This window comes from Protobothrops mucrosquamatus, unplaced genomic scaffold (genome assembly GCF_001527695.2).
Source record: "Protobothrops mucrosquamatus isolate PMUCROS unplaced genomic scaffold, P.Mucros_1.0 scaffold790, whole genome shotgun sequence".
Taxonomy (NCBI): domain Eukaryota; kingdom Metazoa; phylum Chordata; class Lepidosauria; order Squamata; family Viperidae; genus Protobothrops; species Protobothrops mucrosquamatus.
This window is the reverse complement of record NW_015387057.1, coordinates 195978-212622: the sequence shown is the minus strand read 5'-3', so window position 1 is coordinate 212622 and position 16645 is coordinate 195978. Positions and strand designations below refer to the sequence as shown.

The window sequence follows — 16645 nt, the reverse complement described above, 5'->3', positions numbered from 1 at the left end:
TTATTTATCATTTAATAATTATCTGATTTCCACAGCACATATCTGGTAGCTGTAATTAAAAACAATAAGGAAGACATATCTTTGTATCCTAACCTAAAGCAAGTATGATAAAAACAAAGAGAGACTAAATGACTAGTTTCACATTTCCTACGTCAGAGATCTTCAAACTTGGCCCTTTTATGACTTGTGGACTTCAACTCCCAGAATTCCTCAGCCAGGCACGCTGGCTGAGGAATTCTGGGAGTTGAAATCCACAAGTCATAAAAGGGCCAAGTTTGAAGACCCCTGTCCTACGCTGTCATCAAGTGATTTATCTGAGACTTAGCAAGAGGTGTGAAGTCAGCTGTCAAGATGTGGAAACCAGGGCTTCTGTTCCATGTACTTTATAACCAACCAGAAAAACAGAGGTAGGATTTAGAAGGAAGACAGCACAGAAAACAAAATTTATACAGCTTTCTGAAATATACAACTAAGGAAAAAAACCCAGAAAAACTGAATCAGTTGATAGAAACCAGAAACATCCAGGCATGACACTGCAGCGTGCCATGTCAGACAGAATCACGGAAAAAGTTTAACCAGCTGGTCTGGAAGCCCAGCCAGAAGCTGCAAAAAAACATATTTAGCACTTCATCAGAGAAACCTTAGAGCGGGCATATGTTCTCGTCAATCACAACCATGACAAATCTGTAAACGCAACTCTGAAACTGCAAAATGGAAATAGGGAGTGGGGGGGAGAGATAGTGTTTCCATTCTAACAGATTTATTGGGATACAATTTTCTTATGGACTAGGCCATTTTGTCAGGTCTATGGAAACGCAAAGTAAGCAGGTGCCTAGAAGCCAGGAAAGTTATTTAGTTCTTTTAGTGCTTTATATTTGGTTATTTCTGCTATGTACTGTGGAGGATGGGGTCCTGGCATGCTATTGTCCAAAGACTCAGACATGACTTAGCAACTGAACAACAACAACTTTCTCTCCTTACACTTTCCTCACACACAGCATTCTATAGAAAATCCCAATCTATAGTTTGGGACACTCCTAGCCAGGCTATGTTGATATACTTTTAATTGTTTTGTTTTTGCATTACATAAGCCCCTGGGTCTCCCACAGAGGGAAGCTATAACCAATTTAAATAAACCATGCAATTAATGTCCATTATTCAGATATTCTACTCTTTTAGAATAACCCCAAAGGGTAATGCCTACAGAGGCTCGGCTCTGCGTGGGCCTGGAAAGGCCGGAGCAGCTTCTGGCCTTCAGGGGTTATCCACAGCTGCCCCATGTTGCCTGGGTAGTTGTAGTCCATGTGTTTCTGAAGCTTGGCAGCTGGGGAATTCTGGGAGTTGTAGTCCACTTGTCTGAAAGTTGCCTTCAAGGGAGAAAAATGGGGATACCCCACACTTTGGGGGATCCTGAGAATATTCTCACCTGCCCAGGGCTGTTTCAAAGGAGGAAAGGGGGAAAAGGGGAGAAAAATAAGCTTCCACCATTACAGATCCTGCTTGGAAGAGAGGAAAACGCCTTCACCCCACCCCATGGGCTACTCCCGCTGTCATTCCAATCCAGAAACACCAATAGGGAAAGCGTTCAGCGCTGAAGCTCCTCCCACAACAAAATCACCCCCCTCTCAAGGGCGCCTCCTGCCGTAGGGGTCCCCCACTGGCCACGCCCCCCGTTCCATCAATCTCGCCAGGAGGCGGGATTTTCTTGGCCCCACCACCAATCGAGGCCCGGCCGCCTTTTCCCGACGGGCGTTCACCCAGGATACTCTCCATGTTGGACATGGCGGCGCTTCAGGTGCGGGCCTGGTCGAGCGGCAGTGGGAAACAGAGCGAGGCGGTTCGGTCCCGGCGACCTGTTGGGTTCCTCGTCTTTCCCTCAGCCGCGGGCTTCCTGCTTCCGCCTCCGCCCGGCGAGCTTCACTCCCCGCCTCTTCCGTCAACATCACGTCACGCGGAGCTTGACGAGCAGAAGAGGAGGAGAGAAACGGCAGCTGAGGAGGAGTGGCCGAGGCGCATGCGCACAATGGGAGCGCCGTGTTTGGAAGCCGCTGAGAAGACCGCCCCGGCGCGAGGCTCCTCCTCCCAGCCAATAGAATTTCGGTTTCCTTGATGGCGTCACCGGGAAAGGAGGTGGCTGCACCCTGTCGGGAAGAAGAGGCAACTGCAGGGCTTGGGCGCTTCTCAACCGGGTAACCTAAACGGGGGAGAGTATCCATCATCCCCTGCCAATGGAATATGTAGTATTTCGCATCTGGGAAGGAGCCTCGGACGAGCAAGGCAAGGAAGTGGTCCATGCAGACTTACGGGAATTCACCCTCCTATCATTCCTGATTAATGGCCAATTGATTAAATAGCGAGAAGGGAATTTTTAACGTTCTGTCCTAACACAGGAGGCTGCAACGACATTGGATTTTAGCGCGATCTAATTATTTCTAATATATTTCTAATTATTTATAATCTAATTATAATCTGAGAAAAGCAAGTGATGGAAAACGAGGCCACCTAATCACTGCCTCCCTCTGCAGATCGATCTGCAGCTCTGGAACCGATCGCACACCGGTGTTTCTCAACCTCTTGGCAGCTTTAAGCTGTGTGGGCTTCAACTCCCAGAATTCCCCAGCCAGAATTCTGGGAATTGAAGTTTACCTGTCTTAAAAGGTCCCAAGATTGAGAAGCATCTGTAGAGAGCGTCCTGCGTGATTTTAACTCAACTGAATAAAATTAGGTTAAAATAAGAGTGCCTCTATTTTTTTTTATTTATGGAGACTACTTCCACGTTGCTAATGCGCAGTGAATATCGTTTTTCCAACGAAGTGAGAGCACCGGGTTTAAAAGGGATACGGCCTGCCTTGGATGCCCTGCGTTATTTTGGGGGGACGAGCTTTGGTTGCCCCCGTCGTTCTGTAAAATAAGTAGATCTATAGCAACGAGTGAGCTTATTTATATCAATCAGGCTGCCCAAGTCCCGAGGATGAATGAATGAATGAATGAATGAATCAAGTTCGACTCCGCCTCTTTTCTAAAAGAAAAGCTTCAGCCCCGCCCCGAGGCATAACCTGAATGGCTAACCCGCCTCCAACTCATTTGCATGGCGCTCAGTGATAGGCTGGGTAGGCTGGAGTATTAGCGCGCAGATTTAAGCTTGAGCTATGAAATCATTTTTCCTCCCTCTTAGAATTGATGGCAATTTTTCAGGAGTAGGTGGACGAAGGCTTTATGAGATGCCCTTGTGGCCTTAGAGACAACTGAAGGAGTCGAGGGCTGAAACAGAGACCCTGCATCCCATGTCAGAGTTGACCCATTGGCCCATGTTCTCTCCTTAAATAAGATAGCAACCTTGTACTCAATACATATTATTGATACCCAAAACTTCCAGGAGAGGGTTAAAATACCACCAATACACATGGTTCCTTTGTTCTGCTCCAGTTCCCTGAAGACACAAAACAGCACCAAATGGAAGGGGTATTTCTCCAGTGGTGGGATTCAGCTGGTTCAGACCAGTTCGGCAGAATCGGTAGCTAATTTTTTTAAAAAAAATAATTTTTATTGAATACAAAAGAAAAAAAGAGATTAAAAACATTGAACATGGTACATCATCTTTGACATACATCTCCGTCTTGTCAGTCCATACTGTACATTTAAATATATATGATATATCTATATACAACTGTACATTCCTAGTAGCTAATTTTTTTGTTGCCCAGGCCCAGAATGGACTTCCAGAAGCGGCATCCACACAGAGAAACGGTTGTTCACCTATTTGAATCCCACCACTGTATTTCTCCCAAATTTGAAACGTTGGTTTATGATGGAATCTGCAGAAAGAAGTCCACTATGGCTTGTTCAGCAAAGTACACTTAAAACAGGTCATGATTTAGGATGATATGTTAATTCTAACATATAACAGCTACCTGTAACTCAGTGGTTCTCAACCTTTTTAATGCCGCGACCCCAACCGGTCGTAAGTCGAGGACTAAACCAGTCGTAAGTCGAGGACTAAACCGGTCGTAAGTCAAGGACTATCCAACCGGTCGTAGGTCGAGGACTTTCCCTGCCCGGGCGCGCCGCACATGCGTGGTTCTGCCCCCTGCGCCGGCCGAGGCGTAGCTGGCAAGCGGAAGAGATGGAGCAGGCCGACCACCAGCTGGCCCAGCCCAAGGGAAGTAAGGCACCCGCTGGAAAAGGGGAAAAAAATGGCGGACAAAAAAATGGCGGACAAAAAAATGGCAGACAGCCTTGCTTGGCGACCCCCATGAAATGGTCGATCGACCCCAAATGGGGTCCCGACCCACAGGTTGAGAACCACTGCTCTAACTCCACATGCATTCTGCGCTGGAGTCTCTTTTTATCTAGACGAGGACTTCTGTCCTTTAAGTGAGAATCTGTCCTCTAGTTACCCTGATTATAGGAGAATCAGATCTGAATCTTTTATCTACTTGAATTTGAAGCTGTATAGATTCACACACCGCAATAAGCAACGATATGGTTTGTTTGACATTTCCTTACTGGCTACGGGGAGCCAAAGCCACTGTGGTTTGCAAACTATGTTTTCACAGGTTAATAGGTTGTGTAATGCGCTGGTCTACTTTAAAGGATAGTTAAGCAAATTATACATTAGCGTAATATGTGAATCTGGTTTAAACCCCAGAGCACTTCAAGTGAGCGGTTCTCTCCCGTTAGGTCTGTAGGCTCAGATTTCATTCTCAAAACTGAATCTTGGGGAAGCTGAAAGATGGCAAGCAACCTCTGCTGGCGGAATAATCAAGTACAGGAAAAGGTCCCCCCCCCCCAATATGCAAAGCAGAAAAAGGAAAGGACTCATTTGATTGAGCTGTCTGGCGTGTTTACACCCGTGGATTTTCAGTTTCTGGATAGGGTTGCCAGGTGTCCACTATTTGAGTGGACAGTCCACTTTTTTCACATTATGTTCACTATTTTTTTTCACAAAATAGTGGACATTTTTTTTATTCAAAAGCTTTATGATGAAATGGTACGTAATCTAAAGCTGTACAGTCTACTTTTTTTACTACTTAACACCCCCCCCCCGCTTGTCCGCTATTTTTTGGAAGCAGACCNTTATTTATCATTTAATAATTATCTGATTTCCACAGCACATATCTGGTAGCTGTAATTAAAAACAATAAGGAAGACATATCTTTGTATCCTAACCTAAAGCAAGTATGATAAAAACAAAGAGAGACTAAATGACTAGTTTCACATTTCCTACGTCAGAGATCTTCAAACTTGGCCCTTTTATGACTTGTGGACTTCAACTTCCAGAATTCCTCAGCCAGGCACGCTGGCTGAGGAATTCTGGGAGTTGAAATCCACAAGTCATAAAAGGGCCAAGTTTGAAGACCCCTGTCCTACGCTGTCATCAAGTGATTTATCTGAGACTTAGCAAGAGGTGTGAAGTCAGCTGTCAAGATGTGGAAACCAGGGCTTCTGTTCCATGTACTTTATAACCAACCAGAAAAACAGAGGTAGGATGTAGAAGGAAGACAGCACAGAAAACAAAATTTATACAGCTTTCTGAAATATACAACTAAGGAAAAAAAACCAGAAAAACTGAATCAGTTGATAGAAACCAGAAACATCCAGGCATGACACTGCAGCGTGCCATGTCAGACAGAATCACGGAAAAAGTTTAACCAGCTGGTCTGGAAGCCCAGCCAGAAGCTGCAAAAAAACATATTTAGCACTTCATCAGAGAAACCTTAGAGCGGGCATATGTTCTCGTCAATCACAACCATGACAAATCTGTAAACGCAATTCTGAAACTGCAAAATGGAAATAGGGAGGGGGGGAGAGAGATAGTGTTTCCATTCTAACAGATTTATTGGGATACAATTTTCTTGTGGACTAGGCCATTTTGTCAGGTCTATGGAAATGCAAAGTAAGCAGGTGCCTAGAAGCCAGGAAAGTTATTTAGTTCTTTTAGTGCTTTATATTTGGTTATTTCTGCTATGTACTGTGGAGGATGGGGTCCTGGCATGCTATTGTCCAAAGACTCGGACATGACTTAGCAACTGAACAACAACAACTTTCTCTCCTTACACTTTCCTCACACACAGCATTCTATAGAAAATCCCAATCTATAGTTTGGGACACTCCTAGCCAGGCTATGTTGATATATTTTTAATTGTTTTGTTTTTGCATTACATAAGCCCCTGGCTCTCCCACAGAGGGAAGTTATAACCAGTTTAAATAAACCATGCAATTAATGTCCATTATTCAGATATTCTACTCTTTTAGAATAACCCCAAAGGTAATGCCTACAGAGGCTCGGCTCTGCTCAGCTTGGGCCTGGAAAGGCCGGAGCAGCTTCTGGCCTTCAGGGGTTATCCACAGCTGCCCCATGTTGCCTGGGCATTATGGTAATTGTAGTCCATGTGTTTCTGAAGCTTGGCAGCCAGGGAATTCTGGGAGTTGTAGTCCACTTGTCTGAAAGTTGCCTTCAAGAGAGAAAAATGGGGATACCCCACACTTTTGGGGATCCTGAGAATATTCTCACCTGCCCAGGGCTGTTTCAAAGGAGGAAAGGGGGAAAAGGGGAGAAAAATAAGCTTCCACCATTACAGATCCTGCTTGGAAGAGAGGAAAACGCCTTCACCCCACCCCATGGGCTACTCCCGCTGTCATTCCAATCCAGAAACACCAATAGGGAAAGCGTTCAGCGCTGAAGCTCCTCCCACAACAAAATCACCCCCCTCTCAAGGGCGCCTCCTGCCGTAGGGGTCCCCCACTGGCCACGCCCCCCGTTCCATCAATCTCGCCAGGAGGCGGGATTTTCTTGGCCCCACCACCAATCGAGGCCCGGCCGCCTTTTCCCGACGGGCGTTCACCCAGGATACTCTCCATGTTAGACATGGCGGCGCTTCAGGTGCGGGCCTGGTCGAGCGGCAGTGGGAAACAGAGCGAGGCGGTTCGGTCCCGGCGACCTGTTGGGTTCCTCGTCTTTCCCTCAGCCGCGGGCTTCCTGCTTCCGCCTCCGCCCGGCGAGCTTCACTCCCCGCCTCTTCCGTCAACATCACGTCACGCGGAGCTTGACGAGCAGAAGAGGAGGAGAGAAACGGCAGCTGAGGAGGAGTGGCCGAGGCGCATGCGCACAATGGGAGCGCCGTGTTTGGAAGCCGCTGAGAAGACCGCCCCGGCGCGAGGCTCCTCCTCCCAGCCAATAGAATTTCGGTTTCCTTGATGGCGTCACCGGGAAAGGAGGCGGCTGCACCCTGTCGGGAAGAAGAGGCAACTGCAGGGCTTGGGCGCTTCTCAACCGGGTAACCTAAACGGGGGAGAGTACCCATCATCCCCTGCCAATGGAATATGTAGTATTTCGCATCTGGGAAGGAGCCTGGGACGAACAAGGCAAGGAAGTGGTCCATGCAGACTTACGGGAATTCACCCTCCTATCATTCCTGATTAATGGCCAATTGATTAAATAGCGAGAAGGGAATTTTTAACGTTCTGTCCTAACACAGGAGGCTGCAACGACATTGGATTTTAGCGCGATCTAATTATTTCTAATATATTTCTCATTATTTATAATCTAATTATAATCTGAGAAAAGCAAGTGATGGAAAACGAGGCCACCTAATCACTGCCTCCCTCTGCAGATCGATCTGCAGCTCTGGAACCGATCGCACACCGGTGTTTCTCAACCTCTTGGCAGCTTTAAGCTGTGTGGGCTTCAACTCCCAGAATTCCCCAGCCAGAATTCTGGGAATTGAAGTTTACCTGTCTTAAAAGGTCCCAAGATTGAGGAAGCATCAGTAGAGAGCGTCCTGCGTGATTTTAAGTCGACTGAGCAAAATCAGGTTAAAATAAGAGTGCCTCTATTTTTTTTTATTTATGGAGACTACTTCCACGTTGCTAATGCGCAGTGAATATCGTTTTTCCAACGAAGTGAGAGCACCGAGCTTAAAAGGGATACGACCTGCCTTGGATGCCCTGCGTTATTTTGGGGGACGAGGTTTGGTTGCCCCCGTCGTTCTGTAAAATAAGTAGATCTGTAGCAACTATTGAGCTTATTTATATCAATCAGGCTACCCAAGTCCCGAGGAGGGAGGAATGAATGAATGAATGAAGTTTGACTCCGCCTCTTTTCTAAAAGAAAAGCTTCAGCCCCGCCCCGCGGCAGTTGCGTTCGGCATAACCTGAATGGCTAACGCGCTTCCAACTCATTTGCATGGCGCTCAGTGATAGGCTGGGTAGGCTGGAGTATTAGCGCGCAGATTTAAGCTTGAGCTATGAAATCATTTTTCCTCCCTCTTAGAATTGATGGCAATTTTTCAGGAGTAGGTGGACGAAGGCTTTATGAGATGCCCTTGTGGCCTTAGAGACAACTGAAGGAGTCAAGGGCTGAAACAGAGGCCCCATGTCAGAGTTGACCCATTGGCCCATGTTCTCTCCTTAAATAAGTTGTATTCAATACATATTATTGATACCAAAAACTTCCGGGGAATACCACCAATACACATGGTTCATTTGTTCTGCTCCAGTTCCTTGAAGACACAAAACAGCACCAATGGAAGTGGTGTTTCTCCAGTGGTGGGATTCAGCCAGTTCGCACCACTTCGGCAGAACCGGTAGCTAATTTTTTGTTGCCCAGGCCTAGAACAGACTTCCGGAAGCGGCATCCACACAGAGAACCGGTTGTTCATCTATTTGAATCCCACCACTGTATTTCTCCCGAATTTGAATTTGAGGCTATGTGTGTGTAGATTCACACACCGCAATAAGCAAGGATATCGTTTGTTTGACATTTCCTTGCTTGCTATGGGGAGCCAAAGCCACTGTGGTTTGCAAACCATGTTTTCTCAGGTTAATAGGTTGTGTAGTGCGCTGGTCTACTTTAAAGGGTAGTTAAGCAAACGATGCCTTGGTGGAATTAATATGTGAACCCGGTCTAAATCTCAGAGCACTTCAAGTGAGCGGTTCTCTCCCGTTAGGTCTGTAGGCTCAGATTTCATTCTCAAAACTGAATCTTGGGGAAGCTGAAAGATGGCAAACAGCCTCTGCTGGCGGAATAATCAATTACAGGAAAAGGTCCCCCCCCCAATATGCAAAGCAGAAAAAGGAAGGGCTCGTTTGGCTGAGCTGTCTGGCGTGTTTACACCGGTGCATTTTCAGTTTCTGGAACTGACATCCACCCCTTCCCTAGTAATTAAGGCGTGGTCCCTCTCCAGGGCGCCGAGGGTGTCCCCTATATATTATATTTATCCAAACGCCGTTTCTTCCAAGCGTCCATTTCCCCATCCAAAACCCCCCAGCTCTTTCCCAGCGATGGAAACGGGGCGGGCTCCGATGGCTCCTCTGTGGCTCCACCCGGGGCTGACGGTCGGGGACCCCCCAGCCTCCCTTCTGCAAAAGAGGGGCTCCCCCCAAAGCCAGGCTGGGGAACAACGCGCCGGAGCTGCGCCCCGCCAGCCGGCTTCAAACAAGGCGACTTTGGAGGAGGGGGAAAAGGCGAGATCCCCGCCCACCGCCCGGGAGAGGTTTGGATAGGCTGGCGCATTTTCGCGCGCAGATTTAAATTCGAACTATCCCGGAAGCTGTGTAATTTTGCGCACCTTTGGGCAAAGCCATGGCGGGGCTTGTAGATTTGAAGCCGGCGCAAATAGAAGAGTACCGCAGGTATTTCCGGAGGGGTTTGCATGCACGGGGAAGGGGGGGGTCTCGCGATTTGCTTCCGGCAAGCCCTCTCTTTGTGGGTGGGCTTGGCAGGACCGGGGAGAGGGTTTTTTTTTTTCCATATTCATGGAATTCATCTTTTTTCTACTAAAGGGGTCGTCCCAAAAGGTCCTTTTCTGCAAAAGGCAGTTAGACTTTTTTTTTTTTACCTTTGAAAACGTTTGAAAACGAAGGGCACCTTTGGGACGACCAGGACCTGGATGGTTGAGAATCTCCATAGCGTAGGAGATACTAAGGGGGTCCTTTATCAGTGGGGGGTGGGGGAGCTAAGAGCGAAGCAGAATCGTTATTTGGGGGAAAGAACGCGAGTGTCAGCCCTGCGTCTGCTCGGGGCCTTTAAGTAAGAACGATCCTTGGCTCCATTTGGTGAGAAAGGTATAGCTTACTAAAGGGTTAAGCGGAAGGCAGTAAAGCAAAGGCAGAACTGGAGTTTGCATGCCCAAATTCCGAGTAAAGCTTTCCCCCCCCCCTCCGCTTTAGGCCTTCCCCATTTTTGTTTCCGCCCCCCCCCCCCTTGTCCAATCGGTTTTGAACAAATTGTTTTGGAAACAGCCTCTCTGTTTGTAGACTGGCAAGCAGCTGCATTTTTCTCATTCCAGAGAAGATACCGGCTGGCACTCGCACTCTTTTAACTTTCACTTTCTCCCATCTCTTAGCTTTCACTTTCCCCCCCCCCCCACAGGCTCTGCCCCTCCTGTTTCCCCCACAACCACAACGGGTGTGAGGTGGGTTGCGCTGAAAGAGAGGGATTATTAGTCCAAAGTTACCCATTCGGTTTTCATGTCTAAGGCAGGACTACAACGCAAAGTGTCCTGGTTTCTAGGCCAGTGCCTTGACCACTAACTGCCTTAGCATTTGGTAAGCCAAGCCAACGGTGGCTTACTCAGCAAAGTATGGCTAAACAAAGCACAGCTTAGAAGAGTGGTGCCCAACCTTGGCAACCTGAAGACGTGTGGGCTTCAACTCCCAGAAATTCACCACCCAGTTCTGTTTCCAAAGTTGGACACCCCTCGCTTAAAAGAAGATGTGAATTTAGCCCCTATCTGGATAAACTCCTGTTTGCTAATAATGTCAGTGAAGGACCTTGGCTGCATCTGTTGCTTAAAAAAAAAAAAATCTAAAGTGGGGGGGGGAGACTAGGTTTGGAACTGCATCTTCAATTATTTAGAAGAAAGCCTTGATGAAAACATTTGCTGAAAGTAAAGGATAACTTTGCCAAGCTGTCATCTTGAGGCTGTGGAACAGTTTGCAACCAGCCCTTCTCTGATAGTAGAACTCCATGTTTAGGAGGAAGAAGCAGAAAAGAGGATAATATACAATGCAGGAGAATGTGTGGCCTTTTCAGATTTGCAAAAATCGCCTGGCTTTAGTACAGGTACTCCTCGACTTACCATCACAATTGAGCCCAAAATTTCTGTTGCAAAGTTAAGTGATTTTTCCCCCATTTTACAGCTTTTCTTGCCACATTTGTTAAGTGAGTCACAAGGTTGTTAAGTGAATCTGGCTTCCCTCTTGACTTTGCTTGGCAGAAGGTCACAAAAGCTGATCACGTGACCCTGGGACACTGCAACCGTCATAAATATGAGTCCGTTACCAATTGCCCGAATTTTGATCACAGGGATGCTGCAACAGTCTTGTGAAAAACGGTCATAAGTCACTTTTTGCAGTGCTGATGCAACTTAAAATGGTCACTAAACGAACTGTTGTAAGTTGAGGACTACCTGTACTAGCCTAGAAATAAGCGCTACTATTACCACCCACCTCCGAATCCAAGGCATTTCTGTTGCACAGGGAGAAAGCACTAAAATAATTCTCTCCCCTGTTCTTTATTTTTCTGCCCTTGAGTGGGTTTTTTTTGTCTGTTTCTTTCTGACTCCAGAACTGTCTCTTGATTTCACAGATATGTGTCCCAAGCAAAGCAGGAAGCCAGAAGTGGGAACTTGGAAGCATCTATCCAATTGTTCCAACAGGCACTTGAAATCCATTTCAGTGAAAAGCTGACAGCGAACATTAAAAAGTTAGAGGAAGCCCTGGCTTCTCTGTCTGTGGACCAGGAGGACGACGACTTCGTAGATGTGTGTCAGAGTGGACTCATGCTGTTCGGAGAAATACACGACAAGCTTTTTGATCATCAGAGGGAAGGGGTTGCTTTTTTGTACAAGTTGCATCGAGATGGAAGGAAGGGTGGCATCCTGGCAGATGACATGGGCCTCGGGAAGACCGTTCAGATCATCGCCTTCCTCTCGGGGATGTTTGACGCAGAACTCATCCGCTCCGTGTTGCTGGTTCTCCCAACCACCCTTCTTAACAACTGGGTGAAAGAGTTTGCCAAGTGGACCCCAGGCCTGCGAGTGAAAGTTTTTCATGGGACCAACAAAGCTGAACGCAACAGATATCTGGATCGGATCCAGAGGAGAAAGGGCGTCTTGCTCACAACCTACCAGATGGTCCTCAACAACTGGCAGCAGCTATCTAGCTTTGATGGGAAAGAGTTTGTTTGGGACTATATCATTCTGGATGAAGCCCATAAAATCAAAACTCCGTCTGCCAAAACGACAAAATCTGTGCATGCCATTCCTTCCAAAAACCGCATCCTTCTCACAGGGACCCCAGTCCAAAACAATCTGAAAGAACTTTGGGCGCTTTTTGATTTTGCTTGCCAAGGCTCACTTTTGGGTACCATCAAAACCTTTAGGATGGAATATGAGAATCCTATCACAAAAGCTAGGGAAAAAGACGCCACTCCTGGAGAGAAAGCTCTGGGACTTAAAATCTCGGAGAATCTGATGTCCATCATTAAGCCGTATTTTCTCAGACGGACTAAAAATGAGCTCCAGAAGAAGAAGAAGACTGAGCTTTCAAACCATCTTCCTGAAGACCAAAGTAAAGGTGTTGCTCCTGCCATGCCTTCTCTTCCTCGAAAGAACGAGTTCATCGTATGGGTGTTCTTAGCACCTGTACAAGAGGAAATATATAGAAAATTTATCTCTTTGGATCATATCAAGGAGCTGTTGATGTCTACAAGGTCCCCACTGGCTGAACTGAGTATTCTGAAGAAGCTCTGTGATCATCCAAGGCTCTTGTCAAACCGAGCATGTAGTCAACTTGGGCTGGAAGCATCCAATTACAGCGAAGAAGACGTTGGTGAAAATGACCTTAGTGAGCTTCCAGACATGAAGAGGAGTATTGAACATGTTTCTGATGAGATGCTAATTCAGGAGTCTGGAAAGTTGAGCTTCCTTGTGGCGCTGCTGGAAAGACTGCAAGACGAGGGACATAGAACTCTGGTGTTCTCCCAGTCACGAAAAATGTTGGACATTATAGAGCGCATCTTAACTCACAGGGGCTTTAAGCTCATGCGTATTGATGGGACAGTGACCCATTTGGTCGAACGAGAGAAGAGAATTGGTATGTTTCAGAAAGATGGAGACTACTCTGTCTTTCTGCTTACTACTCAAGTTGGTGGGGTCGGTTTAACCTTAACAGCTGCTAGCCGGGTGGTGATTTTTGATCCTAGTTGGAATCCAGCTACAGATGCTCAAGCTGTGGATCGAGCTTACAGGATTGGCCAAAAAGACAATGTCATAATCTACCGGCTAATTACCTGTGGGACAGTAGAAGAGAAGATCTATAGAAGACAAGTCTTCAAGGATTCCTTAATACGTCAAAGCATGGGTGATAAGAAAAACCCCTATCGCTATTTCTCTAGACAAGAGCTAAGAGAGTTGTTCACACTGGCAGACACTCGAAGCTCAGCCACACAGCTGCAATTGCAGTCCTTACACGCCACCCAAAGAAAAACAGACACTGAGTTGGATGAACACATTGCCTATCTCCATATGCTGGAGATATTTGGCATTTCTGACCATGATTTGATGTACACACGTGAGACAGCACATGAGGACGAAGCTGAAAATGAAGAAGCCCACAGGTACATTGAACACAGAGTCCAAAAAGCCCAAGAATTGGTACGACTAGAATCTCAGTTGAATGACCAGCTGATGAGAAATATCAGAAACACGACTGAAGGAGCATGGCTGAGAGATATAGATTCATCCACCCAGCCAAAAACAAAACCACCCAAGTCTTCACCAAGTGACACTCTTGGACCATCCATGTCTGAAAGGACAAGCCCAATAGTCGTGGACTCACCCACTCCATCCATGAAGAAATCACCAACTTCTCCTCCAAGTCCTGTTGTTATGCCACCTGTATATAGTAGTCCTGTCGTCAGTAATGAAGTTGTTGATCTTGTAAGTGATGATGAAAATGATGTTGTTAGTGATATCGTCAATTTGAGCTCTAAAATGACCAGTCTGATTATTGAAGATGGGGCTGATCCATCTCCTGAAGCAAGAAGTGAGCTGAAGGATGTCCAGATGAAACTGCTGCAGGAGTCATTTGTGTATCCTTCTGATGATGGCAGGCACCAAACTGAGACAGAGATGTCACTTGATGTTCTTCCAATCTCTCGTGGAGATGCATGTGAAAAAATGAGCAGTCTGATTATTGAAGATGTGGATGATGAGCAAATGGTTCAGATTATTTCTAATATGGAGGATGCTTCTTCGCCTTCTGAGCAGAAAGAACACCAATTTCCCAGCCTCCAAGAATGTGAAAAAAATCCTGGGACAGGTCTTGTGTCCGCTTTTCAGACTCCTTCAGGATCTAACAAGGTGGACTGCAGTCCTGAATCCAGGGCAATCTCTGAGCTACCTGCCAAGGATACGGATGATGAGCAAATGGTTTTCCACACAAATAACACGGATGTTCTGCATTCCAAAAACAAAGAATGTCAACTAAGCGGACTGCAAAGAGATGAGCAATATGAAAGTCTAAATGTTGCATGTTCTTTTCTCCAAGTGATTTCATTGTCTGTGGAAGGCAATGTCAACTCTGAATCCAAACAGATGTCTTGCGATCCATCTCCTGAAGCAAGAAGTGAGCTGAAGGATGTCCAGATGAAACTGTTGGAGTCATTTGTGTATCCTTCTGATGATGGCAGGCATCAAACTGAGACTGAGATGTCACTTGATGTTCTTCCAATCTCTCATGGAGATGCATCTGAAATTAATGCACTAGATGCTGTGGCACCCCATGAGACCAGGACTAGCAAAATAACAGAAAGCAGTACACTGCAGAAATCTGGAGCGAGAGAAACCAGGCAGGATGAATCTTTTGACATTTGCTCTCACTTTCAGGTCAATTTTAATCTCGCCTTGGAGGATTCTGAGAACAGACCACAAACTATCTCAGAAAAAGACATGTCATTGGATGAGACAGAAAATGAAGGATTCCAGCTGCGGTTGGATAGCTACTGTAGCTCTGCCACTGAATCTGTTGGGGGAGAACATGGGCATCCCAGTAACCTCCACACTTGCAATGCTGTAGATGGCTCTGTGGTCATGGACGATGCCAACAGTCCATGTGATAGCAGAGACAGTTTTGTGTGGGGAAAAAAGAAGCCTGCTCCAATTATTGTTTCGGATGAGGAAGACGAAAATGATGAATTAATAGATGATCTGGATGAGGACAAAGCAGGTGGAATTTGTATGTCTACGCCAAAGACCAACAGGCCAACGGCTGCGGTTTGTTTTTCTCCAAGGATCAAATTGAGTGGAAGAAGATCAACAGCTTCTCGTCGATCTCTTTTTGATGTGGTCTTGGAAGAAGTGGAGGGTGCACCCAGAGAAGCAGGGACTGCCAGCAATGTATCTCATGATAGGTCTGTTCAGCACGAGTCTGAAGAAGAGCTAACCCAAAATTACACTGAGCAAACGTCAGAAGAATTGGAAGAGGAGCCATCAGGAGAAACGCTGGATTCTGAGAGCGAATCTAGCCATCTTCATGATACAGACACTTCAAGAGGAGAATCTTCTCTCTGAAGGAACAGTTAGAGGGGAATCTAATCCATCTGAAACAAAGAAAGCTCTAAGTTACTGTGCTTGAGTTGAATGTTTGTTCTGAAGACTTGTTCCTATGGTTGGATTTTATTTTGGAGAACCAGCTGCTGAAAATTAATATACAGCATATTTAGAACTGTCTTAGCAGACTCTTTTAGTTCTTTGTTATGTTTTTCTGCCTTTCATTTCAAAGGCAGTTCAATTTCTATCAACCCTGTTGTCTTGGGTATGGCCAAGGTGCTGGATTTTGGAGAGTCAGTTCTCCTTTAGGTAGCTAATCTTTCATTGGGCTGTATTACTTGAGACCTTTATTGCAATGATGATTGAGTCTCCTATTCAAAAAAAAGTAAAAAATAAAAAAAAAATCCTGATAATGGAAGACTGACATGCCAGATAAGGTCTGATTAATGTCTAGCATTGACAATTGACTCATATGATCCAGTAATAATGACTTTTAGCACCTGGAAAATGCTTAGACCAGTGTTTTCCAATCTTGGCCAACTTTTAAGATGTGTGGATGTTAAGTCCCAGAATTCCTCACCGATCTTCTTGACTGGGGAATTTTGGGGTTTGAAGCCCACACAATTTAAAGTTGCTAAGGTTGAAAAAAAAACTGGCTTAGTCATTGCCATAAAGCCTAAAATATGACCATTCCATTAATCAGATAATAGGAATAGCTTGAGCAATTGAAAGTCATTTTCCTATTTTTAAATATCCCAACAGTGGTTTTTTTCCACCTAGTTTTTATACAAATACTAGCTGTTGACTACAGTTGAGCCCAGTATTTCCATTGCTAAGCAAGACAGTTGTTAAGTGAATTTCCCCCCATTTTATGACCTTTCTTGGCACAGTTGTTGGGTCAGTAAACATGGTTGTTAAGTGATTCTGGCTTCCCCATTGACTTTCCTTGTCAGAAGTTTACAAAAGTTGACCACATGACTCTGGGACACCACAACTGTCGTAAAATACATGCCAGTTGCCACGTATGCAAATTTAAATCACATGACCCTGTGGATGTTGCTCGGTGTGTAACAGTGAAAAATGGTCACAAG

The 16645-nt window shown here is 45.9% G+C and overlaps 2 protein-coding genes across 3 annotated transcripts in view; one reads left to right on the top strand and one right to left on the bottom strand.

The window, feature by feature from the left end:
• Nucleotides 1–7007, bottom strand: part of CHMP1B (charged multivesicular body protein 1B) — a 15162-nt gene extending 8155 nt beyond the window's left edge. The window contains exon 1 of one of the 2 annotated variants that reach the window (XM_015818784.1): nt 6855–7007. In XM_015818784.1, the coding sequence (XP_015674270.1) occupies nt 6855–6870 (16 nt within the window). In that variant the 5' untranslated portion in view covers nt 6871–7007. Of the gene's footprint in view, nt 1–1766; nt 1920–6854 lie in introns of those variants that run through there. The other variant, XM_015818783.1, reaches the window with a different exon arrangement.
• Nucleotides 7008–11894: 4887 nt separating this feature from the next.
• LOC107289958 (DNA excision repair protein ERCC-6-like) lies at nt 11895–16291 on the top strand. The gene has a single exon (XM_029284649.1). It carries the CDS (start codon nt 11895–11897, stop codon nt 15573–15575), a length of 3681 nt encoding a protein of 1226 aa, XP_029140482.1. The 3' UTR covers nt 15576–16291.
• The last annotated feature ends 354 nt before the right edge of the window (nt 16292–16645 follow it).

Excerpts from the sequence above, each read along its gene's own strand:
- LOC107289958 (XM_029284649.1), top strand. The coding sequence starts at position 11,895 with ATGGGCCTCGGGAAGACCGTTCAGATCATCGCCTTCCTCTCGGGGATG.